At 40.8% G+C, this 24,669-nt stretch overlaps 1 protein-coding gene across 1 annotated transcript in view; it reads left to right on the top strand.

The window, feature by feature from the left end:
* The window catches only part of nrn1la (neuritin 1-like a), a 122,720-nt gene that overhangs the window by 84,745 nt on the left and 13,306 nt on the right, over positions 1-24,669 (top strand). The window contains exon 2 of the mRNA XM_038290947.1: positions 10,781-10,931. Coding sequence (XP_038146875.1) covers positions 10,781-10,931 — 151 coding nt within the window. The remainder of the gene's footprint in view (positions 1-10,780; positions 10,932-24,669) is intronic.

The raw sequence follows: 24,669 nt of genomic DNA, 5'->3' as shown, positions 1-24,669 counted from the left end.
GTTTGCATTGGGCCCATTGTTCTGCTGATTGTCAATTTGTGTGGAGGATTTTAGATGACCCAAATGTGGAAATGGAAGCTGAGGTGGTTTCTTGTAGATTTAATGAGTGTTGACAACAGAAGCATAAATAAAGAAATAACTAAGGAAAACATGAACCAGGACAAAGAGGAATACATAAGTTAGGGAAGGAACAAAGAGAATCCAGCAAATGTACTCATAAAAGTATAGATGCCAAACAGAACAAAGAAAGGAGTAATCAACTGATTGTGAGCAGGTGCGGACTGAAGAATCTAGAAGGGAGCTGGGGGAAGGAGACTGACACAAGGGGAAAACAGAGAGTAAACAAGAAATACATAAGAACTCCAATACAATCAGAAAACTATAATGACACCAAATGGAAATTAGCTAGAAAGCACAGAATTACATTAAAGTGTAACTGAAAACTCAAAAGGAAAACTTAAAAAGAACCAAAAAGGGCTGAATGATGACACTGATGACCCACTTTGGACCAATCTCTAATGTTAATGGTCAGAAATCTTTATCTTGGACTCATATGTCTGAAGGAATATTTTCCAGAAATTCTGTTTTATTACAGATTAATTTTTGTACAGATGGTTAATGTGACCTTGAAGATTTCTGTGTATGCAAACAAAATTTCATTTTGTATACAAAACGACAAAAGTTTTCTACATCTAAGTCTTTCTTCCTCAACCATTTTATTCTTGTTCAGTATATATATCTAACTGTACCATCATGAATGCTCACCTTCATTCTAATTGAGCCCTACTGAGTTAAAAAAAATCATGGACATGAAATAGTTTGAAAATTCCTCCCCAAGGTGGGTGGCTTCCAGCAGTTGTTTTTCTGAGGTAATTGCTGATATCTTTCCACCATGAAAATGCATCAACAGACAGCTGTAGGCTCCAGAGCAGCAAACCGAGAGAAATCCAACAGATTTGATTAATATCGTTTACATTTTCAAAACAAATGTAAACAAAGGGAAGGCTATTTCCAACCTACACTTTTTACAGGAATTGAAAATGAAAATGGAAACTCTTATTTCCTTTAGTTAAACAAACAACAAAAAATTACATCAACAGAGATCTAATTCTATAAAATGCACTAATTTCCGCAAATGGGGTGTTGCTAAATAATCAAACCTCAGCTGGATGTTTGTTCTATTTTTTTTTTTGGTATTAAATCAGTTTTGTTAAAAAGACTGTTAACTTTTATCCCCTTAAATACTGCTTTTGTAGAGGAGCCCTAAAGATGATCAATTAATCAAGTGTTTCTAATCAGCAGCTCTTGGCTGCTACTTTCCCTTAGTTTTCCCCATGACTGCTTTCGTCTGTGCTGCAGGGTCAGCTTTACTGTTGCTTTTGCTTTAACTGAAAGTTGAAGGGAATCTGAACACAGAAGCTAATGGATGAAATTGTTAGAGCATACCTTCCTTATCAGTGGGGACTAAAACTGTAGCACTGAATACTGTTTCTTCAAATTTCCCTCTTTGTTATATTGATGTTTAATCTTGTCACAATCTCCAGAGTAGATTGTGACATCTAACTGTAAAGGGTTATCAGTTAGTTATCGTTCTGGGAAAAGCTGCGGATGTAATTATAAATGTAATCTATAAAGAAGGCAGGAAACATAAAGCAAGAAAACGAGTTGAAATGCGATAACCCAAAATACAGAAAAATCACAGCTTCACAAATCTGTAGCTTCTTTAACCTTTTACATTCAGATAAGAAATTAATCTTTTGTATTCAGAAATAACATTTTTTCTCATTGATGCTTCTGCAAGATATCCTGAAAATACAAAAAGTTTTACTTAAATGTTCGATATTTTGGGGAAAAAAAGCCTTTTTGATGCTCTGTCATGATTCATAAATGTCCTTTAAATCTTTCCTTCACGGTAAAATGTTTTTTTCTGTCCTATTGTGTTTCTTTTGTATGTTATTTTTCCAACTCCAAATGCTTCCATACATTTTAATCCACTTTATTCTCCTCCATTTGTCTTCTCCTTCCAACCAGCTGTTCTGTGCTTCTCTAATCTTTAGAGACATGACTGAAAACAGTATCTTCAACCTCTTAAGACAGAAAAACACTAAATCAATGGTGTTCCTAGAAGTCAAACACAAAGAAACAAGATAGGTTGGAGACATTCTTGTTATGAAACATGAACCCACTGGTCTCCTCGGATTATGGCGAAGCGGTGTCTGACCCAATCAGCATCCATTGCTCACCTGTCAGACTCCAGCGCTAGCTCCAGTCTGACTTTTAGCCATTCTGACAAGCCCTCCCTGCGACAGTCGCACACTTTAGACGAGTTATCCTCAACACCGTGTACACTACTCATGACATGATCCATCTGTGCCTGTCGCATTCCTGAAGAAGGCCACCTTAGCTCTGTGAAAACCCTGCTCCAAAATTATCTGTCCCCTTTCAGAGGAGCTGTATGTCACAAGTGGCAGTAGAGGCTCCTCTGGGACGACAGCCACTCTGGTAATATTGTCTCAGCCTCTCCTGTCACCACTCACTGGTTTCCATCGGATAGCTTCTACTAAATGTGTGTTTTCTCATTTTAAAAATTTGGACAGTAAAAAAAAAGGAACATTGGATATCCTGATCCGAGAACTCACCCACATTGTCAGGATCTTGGCACTGATAAGTGGATTGTTAGTTCATTTCTTCCACCTGTCTAGCTCCGCCCAGTTTTCGTTCAGACTCATTAGATCCACCTGTTCTGGTTCCTATTTAAATTGCTTGTTCCCAGCCATTAATGCCAAATTATGTGTGAGAGTTCTCTAGCATACCCAGTATATTTCTAATTACCTGATCCCTAGTTTCTGCTCCTGGACTTCTGAGTTTTGTCTGCCCCTGTTCTGATCTGTTTTGCCTGATCTGTCTTTGGAATACTATTTGGGTTCTGCATGCTAACGACCTTGGATCTGTCTCCTCCCGACTTGGATTTTCCTTTGGGTCCTCTTCGGATCTCTGATCTTCTGGCCTTGAAATTTGCTCCTGAATTGACGCTGACTTTGGATTTTCCCTCCGGATATTACCGCTCTTTCGCGTCTGCTGGCTTTTGCTTGACAGTCTGCTCTGCTTCACTCCTGGAACTCTCTGGACGGCTCCCGCCGCATGCTGTGGAGAAATCATCCGACAGGATTCCTCTCCCTCCTCTGGGCTTGCATTTAACTTATAAACTAGAGATTCCAGTTATCTTGCCCCAGTTGACGAGCCGCAGAGTTATGAGCAGTTAATGAACGCTTTGTTTGAAATCACTCTGATCTGTCTGCCTGAATTCTGGGACCTACGTTCCGAGTCGTGACACACATTTAACAAATGCTCTGCTGAAAAAATAGAGGTTTTATTAGAAATTGGAAAAATACACTATATTGCCAAAAGTATTTGCTCACCCATCCAAATTATTGGAATCAGGTGTTCCAATCACTTCCATGGCCACAGGTGTATAAATTCAAGCACCTAGGCATGCAGACTGTTTTTACAAACATTTGTGAAAGAATGGGTCGCTCTCAGGAGCTCAGTGAATTCCAGCGTGGAACTGTGATAGGATGCCACCTGTGCAACAAATCCAGTCGTGAAATTTCCTCGCTCCTAAATATTCCACAGTCAACTGTCAGCTGTATTATAAGAAAATGGAAGTGTTTGGGAACGACAGCAACTCAGCCACGAAGTGGTAGGCCACGTAAACTGACGGAGCGGGGTCAGCGGATGCTGACGCGCATAGTGCGAAGAGGTCGCCAACTTTCTGCAGAGTCAATCACTACAGACCTCCAAACTTCATGTGGCCTTCAGATTAGCTCAAGAACAGTGCGCAGAGAGCTTCATGGAATGGGTTTCCATGGTCGAGCAGCTGCATCCAAGCCATACATCACCAAGTGCAATGCAAAGCGTCGGATGCGGTGGTGTAAAGCACGCCGCCACTGGACTCTAGAGCAGTGGAGACGCGTTCTCTGGAGTGACGAATCGCGCTTCTCCATCTGGCAATCTGATGGACGGGTCTGGGTTTGGCGGTTGCCAGGAGAACGGTACTTGTCTGACTGCATTGTGCCAAGTGTAAAGTTTGGTGGAGGGGGGATTATGGTGTGGGGTTGTTTTTCAGGAGCTGGGCTTGGCCCCTTAGTTCCAGTGAAAGGAACTCTGAATGCTTCAGCATACCAAGACATTTTGGACAATTCCATGCTCCCAACTTTGTGGGAACAGTTTGGAGCTGGCCCCTTCCTCTTCCAACATGACTGTGCACCAGTGCACAAAGCAAGGTCCATAAAGACATGGATGACAGAGTCTGGTGTGGATGAACTTGACTGGCCTGCACAGAGTCCTGACCTCAACCCGATAGAACACCTTTGGGATGAATTAGAGCGGAGACTGAGAGCCAGGCCTTCTCGTCCAACATCAGTGTGCGACCTCACAAATGCGCTTCTGGAAGAATGGTCAAAAATTCCCATAAACACACTCCTAAACCTTGTGGACAGCCTTCCCAGAAGAGTTGAAGCTGTTCTAGCTGCAAAGGGTGGACCGACGTCATATTGAACCCTATGGATTAGGAACGGGATGTCACTTAAGCTCATATGTGAGTCAAGGCAGGTGAGCAAATACTTTTGGCAATATAGTGTATGTATTTTCATGTTTTCTCATAAAAAATTTAAAAGCTCTAAATTATTATAAAGTTTTTATTTTTCGATCAAGAGTCTCCCAATATTTAAATAGGATTTTGGTCAGTTTATTCTTTATAAAAATTAATTGGATGATCTTACTTCGTCTGTCTGTCTGTCTGTCTGTCTGTCTGTCTGTCTGTCTGTCTGTCTGTCTGTCTGTCTGTCTGTCTGTCTGTCTGTCTGTCTGTCTTTTAGATCCACTCGGAGTTCAATAAATCTCTATACAAATGTTGGTTTAACTGATCAGGCTGAGCTCCAGACTCTCCTCCCCTGCCTCTACACCTGCAATAACAGCTATTCAGACGCTATAATTGATTAAAGCAGGCAGTCACCTGTATGGGTTGTTCCTCACAGACTGAAGCTTTGAGATGAAAGAGTAAATAGATGAATTCAAACAAAGACAGGAGCCAGCAACAGATGGCGAAAAGAAAAAAAAGAGCAGGAAAACTTTTCCATGGCACCTTCTCTTGTTTCCACTTTATTCTTCATCAGATAGTGGGCTACAGAGCAGACGAAAATAATCCAGAAAGTTTGCGCCAGTCACACATGTTTGTTTCCGTTTTAAAGTGTCAATCTCCAGCTGTGGCAGCTGATTTTGTTGTTGCAGACACCCGGACGGTATGATGAATTATTTATCAATCACATATCTGTCCTCCACCTAAAGCATTGTCTCTCTCTGAAGCATAATAGGCACAGAAGCAACCCTACCTTACTGTTGAAAAGGTGTTGGATGTTTATTTGGAGCTGAATTTTGATACGCTGGTAATGTGTGCTCATTTCTGAGCTGTTCCGATTTTTATTTTGTGAAAAATAATTTGCACATGGCAGATGGATGTTTTATTTGTATTTTTTTATGTGGGTATGGTTTAGAATGGTAGTTCGGCTTATTTAAAAAAAAATTTCTTTAACCTTGCCTTTCTTATTGTTGATGCAGCTTCACAGACCAGGTTTAAAAGGTAGAACCTAAAAAGCTTATCCTTCTAATGTCATTGATTCGTGTCTCTTTACAACCCATTCGGCCTCAGACTGCTAATTATGGTATGATAAAAAAATCTATGTGGGATGTGCATGTTCAACGGGTTCCTGATATGATCATTATTATTTATTAAGCATTCACAAACATCATGTTAAACTATTTCTCGGATCTTTTAAATTCTTCCTCGCATTCCAGAAAAATACATTATTTGAAAAAAGGAATCTTTCCTATTTTGATTTCCTTTTGATTGATTTCATGCATCAAAGCTGTCAGGTTAAGAGGAGGGGAAAGGTAAAACCAGTGATTATGATTGATTTCGCTACATCTACAAAACTTTCACGACTCTTAGGGGCCGTGATTTGGATTCAGTTTCTTTCTTAAACGGCAAGACCAGGTTATTCAAACCAATCTGCCCACACTCTCAAAAAGCTCTGATTATGTACTTGCTGCCTGTAAAGGAATGCACAAATCACAAGATGGTATGAAAAACACTTAACTATTATCTCAAATATTCCGCTAAGAGCTGTGCAAGAATTTCCCCGTCTTGTGTGTGGTTTAACAAACAGCTCTGGGCTTATGTGAGACGCTGGTAATAGCTGCACAAATTAAATGACTTTGGAGACCCAGAACCCAGGAGGTAGGCGTGCAGCTTCTCAATGCCTTGGAAAAATGTAGAAAAGAAGGAAATAAATGTTATTCTGACACTTACTGTCATAAAGCACTTAAACAATAGAAATGTTTTAGTATTCTGTTGTTGTGACAATCAAATAGTAATGTTGTGATAATCAGGGCTGTCAATTGACAAAATGATATCTGAATTACTTGTCACTTAAGACAGTACTGGTGTGTACATTACAGATCTGTTAGGTTAAATTATTCACATGTTAGCTGATCAGTTTCGTTACATACTTTTTCCTGTAATTTTCTTGAGTTTTTCTTTTTTTGCACACTGTTGCATTTACTGTGCTAATCATTTTGATTGGCTGCCTGGTAAAGTTGGATTAATGCCTTAGCAAAATCATCCTCATAACTGCATCCTAAGAAATGTAGGTAAATATGGCTGTGCTCATGTATTCACAAGAAGAAAAATTGTTTTAACTCAAATATTTAACGGCCCCGCTGTTGATATATTTATTATTATAAACAGTTGTCCTGCAAAAAGACCAACTAATGACCCAAGGTTTCCAGGAAGACTCTGCAGTCTTGCCAATTAATGACATTTAGATTATTTTAACCAAATTTTGACAAGGGGAGAGCTTTTGCTGAACTGGAAAGCTCGTTCAGTGACAATCTCCTGCACCCTTAATGCACCAGGGACGGTTATCATAGATATTTCCCCCCAGCAGCTGTAATACTTTATAATCATCTATGTTCCCAACAACCTCAATAAGTTGTTACATTCCTACTGATTTTTGTAAAGTTTCTGTCTTAGTCACTGAAATAACATGCTGCTGTTTTTATGCACATCTCTGGTGTTGCTGCTATTTTCGCATATCCATAATTGAAAAATTGTCCCCAGCAGTATATTGATTATTTATTCTTCGAGTCATTGCATAGTATATATATTTATAGAAACACAGTACAGTGTAGTAATATATTTTGTTTATTTTAATTTTTTTTAAAGCTGACAGTTGCTTTGTTATTTTTTCTACGCTTTTAAAGTCCACATTTGTGTCACCACTTTTACTGTATTGTTGCTGTAACACCACAATTTCCCCATTGTGGAACAATAAAAAAATCCTATTCTATTCTATCTATCCCACAGCCATCTAACAGTAGACTCACATTTGGTAACTTTATGGAGAAATTTGGGTTGGTGTTAATATTGGAAATAAAGAAGGATATGTTTTTTTTTTTTTTTTTTTTTTTTTTTTTACAGTGTCCTGTCTGGCAAGGTGGCAATAAGAATAATTGTCTTGATGCCAAAAGGAGCCCAACAGATTTTACTTTCACAAGTGTAGCGGTATCGCAATTGCCATACCGCTCCACTTGTTTCATGTATATAAATTGCTTTATTATAATTATGCAGGGAGTTTTACAGTTCATATGGACACTGCAATGTAAGTAGAGCAGAAAAACAGAAGAAGAAGAAGGAAAAAGAAAAAGAAAAAAACAGGACAAAAGATGAAAGAAAGAGGAGATAGGAAGGAGACAATGACAAAACATTTTCAGTCTGCTTCAACACCTGTAATGAGATGGAGAAAAAAAAAAAAAAAAAAAAAAAAAAAGAACAGCACAACCAAAAAACATGGTACGAGATATACAATAAAGCAAACACCTTGAAACTATCACTAAAGTAATATTATTAAGTCTGACATGTACTCTGTGTTACCTGAAGATATGAATGTGGGGTTTCTGTTTGGAAGTGAATCTCTAAGTACCTGAAGCCTAGCACCTGTAGTTGTTTGTGAGGGTGAACTTGTGCATGTAAAGTTTTAACCATAGAAAAAAATGCTCAATAGTGGTTGTGGAGAGCCGGAGAGGCACACCCCCCAGAGCACTGAGTCCAGCGCCGGGAGACCCAAAGCCCCAGGCGCCCAAGGGGACCCCAGAAGCGAAGGCACCAAGGCGGGGCCAGCCCCGGAAATCAGACCCCACCAAGGCAGGAGGAGAGACAGCCACGAGGAAGCCCCCCAGCCACCGCCATGCCGGCGCCCCGGGGAGCCGCGGGGACGAGTCCGCGGGCCCCGCCGGCAGCCGGCCACCCCGAAGTAGGGCCGGGCGCCGAACACCAGCCCCACCACGGCGCCGACCGAAACGCCCCATCCCCACAGAGCACCGAAACACGCCCCGCCCCCCCGCACCAAGCCCCGGCGACCGGCCGCAACACCCACCGCGACCGCACCACCAAGGAAAACACTAAGGCGGCCCCGCCCCCGGCCGGGGCCCACGCGCATCCGCCGCGAACCGGCCACGAGCGCCGCGGGACCCCCCCCAAAACGCCCCCCCCCGGCCAAAAGCGCAGCCCCACCCCACCAAGACCGATGCCAACAGCGCGCAACGAAACACACCGCGCACAGAATCAGCCCGAGAGCAGAAAAGCCGCCCGGCGCAAAACCGCAAGAGGAGCAGACCGCAGCCGGCGCAACCACCCCCCCCCAGCAGCCCGAGGGGCAGCACAAAGCCAGAGCGGAGCGAACCGCGCCGCCCCCCCCACCGGACGATGCCAAAGCAGCCCAGCCACGTCCGCCACCCCCCCCCGCAGCCCGCACCAGGCCCCGACACTCGGCCGGGGCAGCTCCGCCGCCCCGGCCCTCCACCACGCGCCGGTCATAGCCACCCCAGGCCCCCACCCGCCCCGCAGCCCCACCCGCCGCGATCAGTGGGAACAGAGCAGCCCCGCCATGCCTCCAGGAGGGAAAACCCACCCGAATACCCAGCCAGCGCAGCCAGCCCGCCCAGACCGGCCCCCCAACACTACCCCCGCCGGAGCCGCCCGGACCCCCACACACCAGCGGCGCGCCGCCAGCAGGACCCCCACCCAGCAGGCCCGCCTGCCCCCCGAGAAAACAGTCATGCCAAACCCCCCAAAGAAAAAAAGAGAAAAAAAAAAAAAAAAAAAAAAAAAAAAGGGGCCCCCACAATGCGACAGCGGACACCAGACACCGACCCGCCCGCAACCGCTCCCCCCCCACCGAGGAAGAGAAAAAAAAAAATAAAAAAAAAAAAAATAAAAAAAAATAAATAGGTAAATAAATTAATTAATTAATAATTACAATTAAAATAAATAGGCAAGAGGAGAAGTGCGAGCGGAAAAACCGGAGCCCAAAACAGGACCCAAGACCCGCACCCCACCATACCGATACCACAGAACCGGCACAGGAAAGAAACACCGCCCAGGAACCGGCATCGTAGCGAAGGCACCGGCACCGACCCCGAAAATCCCCGAACAACACCCAGCCCCACCCCGAAGCGGATCCAGTCCCAGGCCCCAGGGATCCGAGGCCCCAAGGGCACCCCACCCCCAGACAGGAGCCCCAGCAAAGCCCCGGCCGGCCGGGGCCAGTGGAGAGGCCGCCAGGAATGAGCCAGCAGTCCCCCGGGCATCCACCCCCAGCTCCACCAGTGCACCGGTGAGCCCCGACGCCAGCCAGCGGAGGGAGAGCAGGACGGGGGGAATGGGCTCCGCACTTAGCGGAGACTTGAGATGTATTTGGGAGAGGGTGCGGTTGAGACCCCAACCTGGGAAAGAAAAAAAAAAAAAAAAAAAAAAAAACACCATCTCAATCATGCCTTCCCTCCCTAGTGCCCCCACTCGTACCACAGGAAAAAAAAAAAAAAAAAAAAAAACACCATCTCAATCATGCCTTCCCTCCCTAGTGCCCCCACTCGTACCACAGGAAAAAAAAAAAAAAAAAAAAAAAAAAAAAATTGAATAAAATAATAATAATAATAAATAAAGAAAATAACAACGCAGACACACATTCACACATAACACTCACATCCAATAATACCAGGACCAAAAACCCGGTGACACCGGTGGTCGGTCCCGGGACTATCGGATGACCCCATAAGTGAACCTAAAATCCGGATGTGAGGGGAGGGGAGCGGCGACACCGCCACACCAACCCATCTCTTTCCTGCTTCAAGCCCGGCCCCCCACCCCGCACACGGACCGGACCACCCCCCGCAAGAGCCCCCCCCGGGACCGGGGCCCACCCATCCCGCGCCGGCCACCCAACCAGAACCGCCCAGAAGGATATGTTTTTAATGTGACAGGATTCTTTTACTTCTTAAATACAAATATTCTTTAACTGCAGTTTAATTTGCATATGAAGTCCCTCAGGGTCATATCTTAGGCCCTGTCTTATTTTGAATTCTGTAAGTTAGTTTAGTTTTTTAATATTTATCTACTTTTAAAAAAGCAATATACGTCTACGTCTGTTATTTTAACATTTCTACTAATATAATATCATTCATTTAGGTGGATCCATTATTTTACAAGCCTTTAGTGAACTTTCTAAATGAGATCAATGGACACTATATCACCTCTATAAACATCAGAATTTCTCATCATTTTTCTTTTATAAATTGCTTGAAAAAATAAACCAACAATAAACTTGTTTCCAAAGTGATGAATATAACATGACTTCATTGGGTTTTATGTTTTTCTGTCCTCCAGCATTGAGCCCGTGTCCTGTCTCTGCAGCCTCAACCACAAGGTGTCACTCCATCTACAAAGGCTTTGCTCAGTGTCTGATGGCTCTGGGCGAAAGTTTGACCAACACCGCCCACAAGGAGGAGGAAACCCACGAGATACACTTCATCTGCAGGTCAATCACACTCAAAACACTGGTGAATTACAAATGATGAGAAAACACTGCCAGATGCTGACTTTCAATTATTCTAGAGCAGCTCATTCTGTATGAATGGGTGTCCAGTTACTTTGACAAGGTGGGATTGAGGGATCAGAAGCTCGGTCTGAGCTGGAGATGAGCCTGTGAAGAAGACTTTAAAAATTTATGAATCTACAGCCAGTGTTCTATCTGATGTCAATACAGCACATTGATTCCCTTTTGTCCTACAACACCACAAATCAAATTGTTGGATCATTGCCTCTTTGTATAGAAGTAGAATGTGTTCCTGAAAAGCTGCATGAAGATTAAGGAATGCAATTAATAAAAAAAAAAAACTAGAAAAAACTTAAAGTAAACAGTTTAATAGTTGGTTAAAAAAATAAGGAGGTGAAGATGACATTATAATAATAAGTTTTATACTTAATTCAATATGGGGTCCTCAGTGTATGTTGGGACAAACTGGTAATAGGCCTATTGGTGAAAAAAATCGTTCAGAAAGTCATAAGAGTCTTCCTAATTATGCTCTTTTAAATGTAACACAGATAATGAGAATATCTGATTTAAATGTTTCTTTCATTAAAAAAGCTATTTTGATCCTTCCTTGTAATGCCAGCTTGATACTGCTGCAAACTTCTAAAGCCGGTGAGACAAGGACACTTCAAGCAGAGGACAAACTTTCTATCCTCAGCATGCCTTAATAAAGCTGAAGGGATCCTATAAAATTTTTTGGATTTGGAGAAAAATCCTTGAGAAGTTTCAAGGATTTTGCACAACAGTTGCTTTTGTTACAATTTCAATGTTTTTCTTGTAAAATGGCAAGAATTGCTCTGTTGCGCAGGTTGTCATGACATAAAACTTTTGCCCCTTTCTTATAATTGAATTTTTACTGTAAAATACATCTATTTCAAAGAGGGCCTTCCCTTTTTGGATTCATGCCAACTTAATTATTTTTTCCTAACTTGTGATTTTCTGTCAATGTGACAAAATTGCAGCAAACCTGTGGAACCTACGTTTGAAGGCTAGTGTTAATTCCCAGTTACATCTGCTGCCAAACCCCAGTGAGCCTTAACTGTTGCAGACTTGATATTTAAGGGCTAAACAATCCATTTGCCCTATCACCTACATGGTTCGGGACGGCCCTTAATGTGATGGACCCTTTGTGGGAAACCTGATGCACTCCCATGCCAACCCAATCCCAAACTAGCCCAAGCCTTGACTAGCAGAGAAATATAATTTCAGCTGCTTGTAAAAACATGCAGCAAACACCGAAATGAGCAACAAACACGGATGATGCAAAGTCCAAAAAACACAAATAAACAAATGCAAAAAAATAAAATAAAATGCTGCAAACGGAAATTGCTGCAATCACTATGGATAGAAGCAAGAAACTTCAGCCAACAATCACAGGAATAAACTAATGCAAATAGCAAAAACCCAGGATAAAAAAAAAGGAAGTTGGAAGAAGAGAGGAGAGGTTGGCTATCTGTCTTTACAATGTCAAACACATTGGCTTTGTCCTAAATCCCTCAATTACTATATGGAGCAGGGCCTATATACAGTAGTGGACTTTATTGTGAACTCAGTTAACCGACCTTTTGGACAGATCATCACTACTTCTCACTCCCTGTTGATCATGTAACTCTGCATTGTTCCTGCGCCATCTTTGTTATTTGTTGCTGCTGTAGGGTAGTGACAGCCTATGGTCACAGTGGGCCGCTGGGGCAACAAATCCTGTGATGCTTCCTTGCAAATCATTCTGGGATATATCTGCTCGTCTAGTGCCCATGGATAATCACTACTTTTCAAGGTACATTGTGGAAAATGTTGAGTCCTATACTTTTTCATCCCTTAGACATTTGGACACTCATCTAAAAAGGCCGCAACCATGATATAGTGCCCTATATAGTTGTTAGGGATGACATTCGGACACAGCCATTGTCTTGCACTATCATAGAGTAACAGCATAATTTTGAAAAAAAGGTTTCATGTTGTGCACATTGAAAGTACTTAAGGGCTGAAAAATACAGAATTCTTTTAAAAAAGTCAAATGCAAAGACCTACTCATTGTGAATTGTGTGTTTAAGTTTAAAAAGACAAAACATCCGAAGTTTTAAAAGAAAATGAACAAACTACTCTGATTATTAAAGAAATAGGATCTCTAAATATTGATTAGAACATGCACCAATGTCTTACCTAAATGATGCAATGCAGTTTCTTTTTTCAGAAAAAAGAAAAGCAATGCAGGTTCTTTTTTCAGAAATCTTGGGTCTAATGAGAGAAAACCAACTAAAAAGGATTTTCACAGTCTTTTAAAATGTTTTCTGTTCATAAGTTTAATGAATTCCTGTCTGCTTTTAAATTAAGGTCAGTGAATGTCTGCTTTCCTATTTGCTGTTCAATTAAGGTGGAAGCAAAAATGTGTTGCTAATAATGATAATAAATATATATTTTGCTGTGGTTTCAGTCTCAGAAAGAGTAATATCATACAAATCAAGCCAATGTTGAATCATTATTGAACTGTGATTGGGACCACACAAAATCATCCAAAGGACCCCAAATGTCAAATAGGCCACAGCCCAGAGGTCCTTCCAGTCCTGCTCCATTCTTTGCACTTTTCTGATCTTAAAAGCATCTTTTGGATCTGTGTTATGAAAACATTATGTCTGTTAAAAAACAACATTAGTAACAAATTTAACATTATTAAAAGGGCTAGTTGTGTTAAAAGTGTGTGTCATTGAAAAATGTTCTGCTCTGCCTCCCTGGAGGTTTTTCTTATTCTCTTTTTTTTTTTTTATATACACATCAAGTGAATCCATTCCCGTAAAAATGAGATCACTCTTTTATGTACTTAAGTTAATCACAGGTCATTTGTTAAAGCAAATTAAGCAAGCAAATTTAAAATCATAAAAGCAGCAGAAGCAACCTTAATAATGTCCAACATAAAACTAAACAGGTGAACTGAAATATGTCAGGCGCTCTATTTATTCTGTACATGGTTTTGCTCAATTCAGTTCTATAGTGTCTTCCTTTGTTAAATATTAAATTATTAATTTGACTTTTATTCTGCAGTGTCATGTCTCCCCCTTGCAGCTCAAATAACTAAAACGTGTTCTAGTATTTCATTTTGCAGGGTTATTAGTTCATAATATTGGCTTCTCGAACTGGCTGTGTTTAACACTACTTCACAAATCATTCAAAAAACTAAAATATGAATTCCATAGAAGATGTTTAGGCTTTTTATGCAACAGTAATTACACTATTAAAACTCAATAGACCTTTAAGAGGATATTTTCCCAGTAGTTTCTGTCAGAACACTAACAGTTTCTTATGTGTTCAGCAGTTGTGATAGCAAACACTACATTACAACCTGCTGGAGCAGGTAACCCTCTAACACCTGCAGGACCCCGGCCCTCGAGGACCGGCTTCGGGCATGCCTGGCTTCGAGTGGCCTATACCCAACTTGTCAATCAGGGCCTTCTAAAAAAATCTCTTGTCACACAGATGGTAGTTAGATCTTGAACTGGCAGATTGTGCACAGTTTCTTAGAGCCCCTTTTTGATGCAGGACAACAACAAGCAAATAAACCATCCATCATCATGTACCGGCAGGTCAACAGTATCTCTGAACAAACATACTCCACATTCTTCTACTGGTGGAAAATCCAGGTACAGAAAACAGTGCGGCTGACAGGCCGGATGAAAGCAGGAAGGCTCAGTGGTCAGGAAATGTTTCCTTTCAGTACACAAACAGGCAGAGCTCAGTAGTCCGAAGACAGGTCAGGCAAAACCATCAAACAGGAACAGGCAGGTTTAGAGCTTGAGAGGCAGAACAGATCTGGATCAGGTAATCAGAAAACAAGACAACAAGTCTCACCAAAGAATAAAAATAATTTGGCACTGAAGATTGTTCTAAAGGCTGCTTCTATAGACTCTAATCGAGGTGGATCAGATGAGTGGCTAAAGAGATCAGACCAGGCATCAGTGCTGAGATCATGACAATTCTAAATAGACAGGATGGTGTTCCTAGACTTGCAGCGTTCAAGTCTGAGAACACAGTCCCAACTTTGAAACAACAACTACTGACTTACTAAATAAAAGCATAAAAAATTGGTTTCTAATACTCGATCTGAAGGTGAAAACTGGCCATCTGATGACAAAAGTTGAATATACTCTTTCCTGTTCTCTTCCCCTATATTTCTTCCATTACTTTGTCTCTTCATCTCCTTTTGCCATCCATCATCTGTCCCTCGCTCTCTATCACCTCTGCTCACTACTCTATTTATATACACCTTTGTCATCAATCTAAGTCCTCTGAACCATGACCAAGAATATATTTATATGGGAACAGTCAGACAGTAAGACTTGAAAGTTATATTTCTGTCAGGAGACGCTTTTTATTTAATGTAAACAATAATCATTCATTTTAAAATCATCCTAACAGAGCCTCTAGAGGTTTGCAGCTACACTTAAACTCTGATTAAGTGCAAACTCTGCAAAGCTGACATGTTAACTTCTTGTTCAGCCAAGTGTAACAGGAATTGTGACTCGCATTCTTTCCTGCTACATTATGAATGAGCCATATGAAAAGTAAAAGGGAAATTGTGACTCAAGCACGCTCCATAAAGAGATTACCGTTATATAATTCACACAGAGTTTTTGTTGAACATAATTTGTCACTGGCTCCTGGAAGGATTTTCCTTGTGGAAAAAGGAGATGTTTATGCAGATTTACAAAGCATGACAGTGCAATCCTTTAGGAAAATCTAAAGAGGATTTTCTGAATAGAGTTTGATGTCTTCAAAATCTCTCATTTGTTTTACTTCTTTGTGCTCTCTCTGTTGTTTCTTTTACGATTCACTAAAATTAGCAGTTTTGTACAGACATTCATGGTTCAGGGTGATGAATGTTGAGTTATTCTTTAGTGTACTTCAGGTAAGAGCTTTTAGGCAATGGGATTGAATCCAGTCTTTTTAGCCCCCCCTTGTTGTTTTTTTCTTGAATTTTCTCAGGACATCATTTTTGTAAATATTTAGCAGGATTTCAAACAAGAACATGATTTAACATACTGAAAATCCTGTAATGGTTTGAAACTGTCAGACTACATGATAATACCTGAACTTTATTGATCTCACACTAAAGAAATTCGCTCTCTGCATTTAACCCATCCCCTTAGGGAACAGTGGGCTGCCATAGTACGGCCCCCGAGGAGCAGTGTGGGGTTGAGGGCCTTGCTCAGTGACCTAGAGTACAGGCTGGGTCCTTTCACCCATTTAACACCGGGTTGGGGTGGGAATGGATCCATGAAGGGAACCTTCTCCCATAATATTCCCAGCCCGAAAGGAGAAAAAAAACAAAACAAAAAAAACAATGCAATGTTCAGTTAATTTAAAATGAATTTATAAATACAGATGTCTAAAATATTTGCTTTACTTTTTTGTAAAAGAATAATTTACTCATTACACAAGTCATATTAGCAAAATGCATTTTCAGCTGAAAAATAAGTGGATTTCAATGATAAACTTGATTGGAAACTCCTTAAGCCCAGGTCACATTGGTTGTGTATGATTTTTTAATCTGTGATCAGATTTTTTTCCACATCACATCATAAAGAGAGGCTCCACTATGTAGGGAGAGCAGATCTGTGTAGATTTTCTTTCACTTCTGCCTCCCACATTTGACTTGGACAGATCATGAAAAGTTATTAGAAATAAATAAATACAAATAAAAAAATAACTGGTGCAGCTTTAAGCAAAGCCACACTTAATGAGGCTTTGGGGTGGTTTATATGCTGGCCGAGGCAAAGAAAGAGAGAGATCTGTGAAGTTTGTTGAAGTTTCTTTTTTTTTTCATAAAAAGGGTGAGTGAAACGCTTCGCTTACCTGTGCTGTCTGCTCCTCCTTGTTTTGTATTTTTTTTGTGAGGCTCAAAGAGGATCACTATTTTACAACATATGTTTCGTGTCCTCCTGAAGTTTGTTGATGTTTTATTTCATTTTTCTGCGGTGCGCCCTCCTCTACTCATCCTTGTTGTTTTTGCAAGGTTAAAAGAGTATCACCACTTTATCTGTTTTCTGTCCACCTGAACTCCTATCATTGCTAAGTCTGTTTTTTTTTTTGTTTCATGTATTGTTTTTGCACAATTCTGTCCTGTCTACAATACAGTATATATGCTGTGGGCCTCCAAACCTGACTGTTTTAACATGCAATTAGCAGATTTTATTTTGTATTTTCCCCCAAAGCGGGTGTGTTTTTATTTGTAACCGTGTAACTCTCTTCCTGTCAGACCCACGAAATTGCTGCTTAATTGCTGCATAGTCTGACTAAAATAGACCTGGGGTCTATCTCAGTTAGAGCTAAGTAAGTCCCCTGCAGAAAATGGTATTCGGTGTGTTAACCCCATTGACTCTCAATAAGTGTTAAATACCACAACCACTTCCTTCACGATTTTCTGTTGGATAGGATGCAAAATCTGATTCAGTTTGTTGAGGGCTTTACTTTCGGCTTTCAGGTGTTTGAGAGTTTTTAAGGCTTAAACTGAGAACTTCTATTTCTTAGTTTTCAGCTTATCTTATTTACTGGTATATTTTTGGAAATTAAACCCATTCGAGGGGTGGGGTTGTGTACAGGAAGATATCCTGCAGTCTTCTCTTCCACCAACAGAAGGAGTAACTTAAGAAGGTAAATAAAAAAAAAAATACCAAAAAGTTTTAATAGGTATTCAAGAGAAAGATAGCACCGAGAAACTTCATCTGTTTAGCTGGTTTATCAAGAATAAGTATACTATTAAATTGTGTCTGAGCAGCAGAGTTTTATGCTGTGAGGCAGTTGAGCCTCTGACTCTCCCAGCGAGATAAGCTGGATCTTTGCTTTAGCTGTAGCCTAACATCAGTTCCTGTTGTTTTGTCATGAAAGGTACTTATAAGATGTTTTTAGAGCAGAACATATACCTTGAAATATCACTTGTGTAGTCAGGTAATCAAGACTGTGAACCTACTTTAAAAATATTTTTTTTTATTGAGCGACAAAGCTCACATGACTGGTTGGTCTTGCTCCTGGGTTGGCAAAGCTAACCGGGTGGGAGCTGCCTCGACATTGGCCAGGTACTATTTGCTGTGTTTATTCAGTATGCAGTAAAGGGCTGGTTATACTTCTGCAGCAGTATGCAGCAGTATGTCGCAGTGAGCTTGACACAGACATTATTATTATTATTTATGCCCAGTATAGAAGCGTGGTAAGGGCGATACGCTGTGGGTCTAGTTTGTCCGACAACGGAGGGACATGACGGCGAGAAAAAGCGGGGATCCAGGTGGAAAAAGGGTCCCAACGTTCTCGCACACCTCGGTCTTCTAGCTGGTCCAACTTCACGAGTTGTTTTCCGCAATTTCGGTCATAAAAACAGGAGAGGTGCAGCGGAGCGTCTGTGGAGGGGGCGGGGACGACTTTTTGTTCTTTGCAACACCTACCCAGACAACCTAGTTTCGAAGTATTAATCTGCCTTAAGAAATGCAAGTATTAGAGTATATAATCTTATGTTTTTTGGCAGAATGTTGTTTAAGACCAAAGGATTCCAACTCCCAAGAAACTTTACTTTTAAGACTTCCTGGAGATTTATTTCAGCACTTTGCTGCCTGCTGCCATGATGAATTTGCTTGAACATTCAAATCAGTAGCGGTTTCGCTACCACTTTTTTCTGTAGGCTACTGTGGATTTGCTAAGGCTTTATTTTTATTTTTCTGTAACATTGTGCTAACTTTTCATTATTTTTAAAAATTCTATCAAATATCAATGTATCCAAATAAACCCTGGTCCTCAAGACAAACAGCCATGCAGGTTTTAGAAGTTCCCATGCCTTAACTCTCCAATTTCATGTTATTGCAGTTCAGCAAAAGGCCTTTTAATCAGCCATCAATTAACATCAGGTGTGTGCGCTGAATCAGGGAAAAAATATAATACATTCAGAACAGAATGCATCTGGGACCAGAATTGAAAAACATGCTACAAGGTATCATTATTTTTCCTTCTTTACGCATTGCTTTTAGCATTTAACAGCATTTTGTCACTTTCGTTATTATCATGATTGCATGTTTCAGCAAATGTTTTCAAATTGTTTGCTTTCATTTGTGTCTTTTCCAGTTTGTGTTTTTTTTACTAATTGATAGCACTGCGACTCAGTAATACTTTTGTGAAGTGCTATAGAGACAAACTTTGATTGATTACTGATTGAGTTACTGTATAGGAATGGTGGCGCTTGAGTAGTATTGGTGGGGAAGCAAAGGGGAATTGTGAGATGTTAAAGGGAGGATCATATTTGTGACAGTAAATGATATTAATATAGATATACTATACTAAGTATTCACTGATCCCAGGCTATCATGACTCAATTTTCACATGATTGTTACTAAATGTGTATCATATACACTGCTCAAAAACTACAGTGAGCACTCAGAAAACAACAAATATGAATTTGAATGACTGAAATATTCTAGTTGAATACTTTGTTCTGTACAATTTGCTGACAAGAAAATCACACAAAAGTCATCAATGGAATTGTAATATATTAACCAATGGAGGCCAGTATTTGGAGTCACACACACAATTAAAGTGGAAAAACACCTGGCAGTCAAAAGGAAGCCCAATCTTGTGTGTTCTTTACATGCTTGTGTGACCTCTCTACAATGCCTGGGCTTGCTCCTTATGATGTGGCGGATGTTCCTGAGGGATCTCCTTCCAAACCTGGACTAAAGCACCTGCCAACCCCTGGTCAGTCTCTGGTGCAATGTGATGTTGGTGGATCAATCGAGACATGATGTACCAGATGTACTAATTTAAATTCAGGTCTTTGAAACGGGTGGGTCAGTCAATAGCTTCAATGCCTTGTCCTAATACATTGTCATGCATTAGGAGGAACTCGGGGCCAACCACACCAGCATATGGTCTCATGAGGGGTCTGAGGATCTCATCTCAAATAATGGCAGTTAGGCTACCTCTTGCGAGCACATAGAGGGCTTCCTCCAAAGAAATGCCATCCCACACTACTAACCCACTGCCAAGCCGGTCATGCTGAAGGATATTCAAGGCAGCACATCGCTTTCCAAGGTCTTTTCGAATACTGGATCGTCTGTCACATGTGCTCAGTGTGAATCTACTTTCCACTGTGAAAAGCACAGGCCACCATCTGTAGACGCTTGGCCCTTATACCATCCTAATGGAATTGGTTTCTAACTGTTTGTGCAAAAACATGCACATTTGTGGCCTGCTGGAGGTTAGTTTCTGGAGCTGTGGCAGTGCTCCTCCTGTCCTTCCTTGCACAAAGTCAGAGGTAGTGGTCCTTCTGCTGGGTTTTTGCCCTCTTATGGCCTCCTCCACAACTCCGCCTCCAGGCTCTGGATACTATGCTGACTGACAGTAAACCTTGCCACAGCTTGCATTGATGTGCCATCCTGGATGAACCGCGGTGTTCTGTCAGATCAGCATACCCCGTCAGACCAGCATACCCATCGTCAATACGCATGCACAAGACGTCAGATTTTTCATACCTCTGAGACTATAAGTGGAAGGTAGTCTACTAGGCTACTTTATGTATGCGTAATATCATAAATAAAAAGTTGTAGTTGAAGGTAAACATACGAACTTACCAGAAAAGCATACAGAAAGTCAAGTTGGCTTGTTTATTTATGTGTGATGTCATAAACAAAATGTTTTAGACTGAGGTAAACAGAATTTAAAGCTTAACTGCTTTAAACACAGGCAGCCTCGCTTTCTTTGTATGCTACTTCACACCCTGACGTAGCAGCTAACCTGTCTGATTGTCATACTGATCTGCAAATGTAACAGAAGTTGTTTAAATGACCCTTTGTGCATGCGTGCGCATGCGTATTGACTATGGGTATGCTGGTCTGATGGAGTATGCTGATCTGACAGAACACCGGCATACAAGGAAGAGGTTGCAATAACCAGCTGGGATAAAAAATTGTCAGCTACGACACTGAGAACGTCTGTTACTACAGCCGGTTGTGGCAACACTAACAACTCACTCCATTTCCTCAGCAAAAAATGTTTTGCAATAAATGCTTGTTGTATGGAGCCAGATTGGTCTCAATTTTCACAAATAAGCATATGTGATTCATACATGCACAGGACAAGATCCACACATGCACAGCAAGATTCATGCAAGCAAACAAGATCCACACATGCACAGAACAAGATTCACCAAAATATTTCTCATCCATAAACAATTATAAATTAAATGACAAAGTATCAGTAGTCTTTAAACTTCAATGCATTTGTGTGTGGATTTTTGAGATTGCCCTGACCTGCCTCAATACACAAATGCATTTTTTTTAAAACGGCGAATGGTTTGCCACCAATCACAAAGCTCCCTTGTATAAGCTAATCACAAGAAAGTACTCCACATGGGATGACTTACCCCCAGATCCCACATCCTCCATCAGCGCCCCATTCTGTTCCAGACCACCTGCAGAAAGCAAAGCCTACTGTCTCCACGGTTCCTCCCATCTTGCTCAGCTTCGACTTTTTAAGAGCTCGAGGAGAGCATCCGCTATATTATTATTTTCTCATAAGAGAAAAACGTGCGGCAAAGAAAGCTAAATTCAATACGACATAATTAAGTCTCACCATCAGCATTAATCACACACATTTCTGTCCAAACATAATTTTTTCGCTGTGGGTCTTTGTAATAGGAATGATCAGACAAAACTGGTTTGTTCTCTACCTCCAAACTCATCTCTTCATCCATGCCTGTGATGAGAAGTTTCTTTTGAAGTTGTGAGAGTTGCTCTAGAAAGTTATTGTGACTGGATTTAATTAAACTTTTACGCCTCTCAGTATAAAATAAACAGTTTGATTGAGATGAAAAATCTGCTTCCTGATATGTTGAAATACTAATAGTTTGCATCCAGTCATTTATTAAAGTAACCTTAGTTTTGGGGAATATTTAAGAATTGTCCTCCAATTTGTAGTTACAGAGCTATCTTTACCATATTTTAATTTGACAAACCGGATTATCTCTATGTTCTTTTCGTTTGGTGCGATTGCAATAGCTCGGCTCCATATTTTGATGGTGAAGACGTACATGGACGGTGATGTGCGGAGGAGTAGCAGTGGATGTGGAACAGTTCTCATTGATTAAAATGAGTGTGCTAGTGCTCCACACAACGTACGGAGTGGAGGGGTGATAGAGGATGTGCAGTCTGGGTGCAAGTTATCCCACGTGGAGTACTTGTGGTTGGCTTATACAAGGGAGCTTTGTGATTGGTGGCAAACCATTCCCTTTTTAAAGAAATTCATTTGTGTATCGAGGCACTTCAGGGAATATTCTCAAAAATCCACACACAAATTTAGTAAAGTTTAAAGACCACTACTACTTTGTAATTTAATTTATAATTGTTTATGGACCAGAAATATTATGGTGAATCTTGTGCTTTGCATGTGTGGATCTTATGTGTTTGCGTTAATCATTCTGTGCATGTGTGGATCTTGTCCTGTACGTGTGGGGTTCTTTTTGTGCTTGCATGAATTTGGCTCTGCATGTGTGGATCTTGTCCTATGAGTGTGTGGATTTTTATGTGCTTGCTTGAATCTATAGGGGGTAAAAAATACTTTAGCCAAACTGCTAACTGCAACATTTTAACAGCAAAACCAAAGCATACTGGGAATAGAGTTACATGCAGTCACCTATTTTTTCCTAACAGATCTGTCGTCAAGTCATACAGAAGAGTCATATCTCAGCATTGTGCAGTTCAACAAATACCGAGTGTTTGCGGTCCATTTATAATAGTTCGAAAGTCATTCATAGTTATAAAGTCTACTACGTCCAAGGTATTTAGATATAATGAACTGGATATTGTCCACTGATCCTTTTTTTATATATATATCATATCCAAACCTCCTCAGTGTTGCTTCTCTATGTATTTAATGTACTAATCTCTAGCCTTGTTCATTTTGGTCACTTATTGAAAATCTCAACAAAATGACATGTCTTTCACACTGCTAAATCATCTCCAAAGCTTTGTTGTATTTTAATCTTGTAAACTTTCCATCTCACTCTTGCAAAATGATTTCTTTTTCATGAGGAGGTGATTAATGTAACGTTTTGTCACATAGGCCATGTGCATGAGGAGACATCTCATTGCGGGTGCTCTCTTTCAGCTGTTTTTACTGCATTGGTTTCATTTCTGATTTATCTCTTTGTGGATTAGTGAGTATTAAAAACACTTTTACTGTCACCACTTTAGAAACAAAGCATGGTTTAATGGTGACATCTGATTAAAACTGGGAGAACAGAGCTGGTTAAAGACACTTTCCTCACAATAACAACTTGTGTAACTATGTGTCTGTGTCACTGTGGCCCTGCAGCCCAATTCTGCTACCACTCCACTGTTGTTAAGTGTCCTCTATTCCTTGAGGTCCCAATTAAACTACTAATCCGGCAGCTCAGCCACCTTGGTGTGAGTTGCTTAATGTGCAGACGCATAACACACAAACAATAAATTCTCATGTCTACATACACACCTTGTCCTTGTCTTATTCATCTATTATTCTCCTCCACCTTGCCCCATCCCTCTACGTTTTCCATCCCTGCCTTTTTCCTCTCAGGAACATGGCTTTAGCACTTCTATCAGAGCCACCTAATGAGAAAGTATCTCCCCTCTAAAGATCCACAAACGTAGGCACACCCGATCCATTTTTTTGTACACAAAAGCTCTGTGAATAAGAGGCTATGATTTGCATCTAGGCCAAGGCTGCTTCATTGTCAGAGTTGTCCCAGGAGTGCAGTGCTTTTATTCCTTATGCTTACAATAGGCATAATGCAGCTGCAAACGTTCACTGTGGATCCGGTGAGGTGAAAAGGAAATATTTTAGGCTAAACGAAATTAGGGAAAAAAAGGATGAGACCGAATTAAACAGAAACCTTTTGCTATGTCTTATGGAAGTTTAAAGGGGAAAATAGAAACTACTTTACTTTCTGTTATCAGTAAATTGAACTGATTAGTTTGATGCTATGGTATATTTGCTTACAGGTTTTAAAAGTTCTCTTGTTTTGTTGTTGTTTTTTTACAGTGTCCTGTCTGGCAATGTTGCAATAAGAGTAATTGTTTTAATGCCAATGTGGAGCAGTACAGCTTTCGCCATAGTGTTCCGCTTGATTTATGCATGTAAATAGCTTTATTATAATTCATGCAGGGAGTATTCAAGATTATATGGACAATGTGTTGGGAAAGAAGAACAGGAAAGGAAAAACAGGAAAAAGGAGAAAAGATGATAGAAAGGAGATAAAAGGGAGACAATGATAAAACGTCTTCTGTCTGTTTCATCACTTGCAAAGAGATGTAAAACGAACAGTACAACCAACGGATATAGTATAAGAGATACAATAAAGTAGGACCTTGATACCATCGCTGAACTATAAGTAGTATTATTTAATCTGACATGTATAATGTGGTAGCTGAATATAAGAATAAGGGCTTTCTGTATGGAAGCACCTGGAGCCAAGCACCTGTAGTTGTTTGTGGGTGTGCACCTGTGCATGTAAAGTTTATCCAAAGGAAAAAAGCTCAATAGTGGTTGTGATGACCCAAAGTTCCTGCTTCTGACCTGACCCCCCATCCCCAACCCAGACTAGACGACCGTTCGTACATCCCCATTCTCCAGGTGACACCTGGAGAATAGGGATGTACGAAAGACCCCTATCCTCCCT

Source organism: Cyprinodon tularosa, unplaced genomic scaffold (assembly GCF_016077235.1).
Source record: "Cyprinodon tularosa strain WSP-4 unplaced genomic scaffold, ASM1607723v1 ctg290, whole genome shotgun sequence".
Lineage (NCBI taxonomy): Eukaryota > Metazoa > Chordata > Actinopteri > Cyprinodontiformes > Cyprinodontidae > Cyprinodon > Cyprinodon tularosa.
Note: the sequence above shows the minus strand (reverse complement) of the source record. Positions and strands in the feature narration are given on the sequence as shown.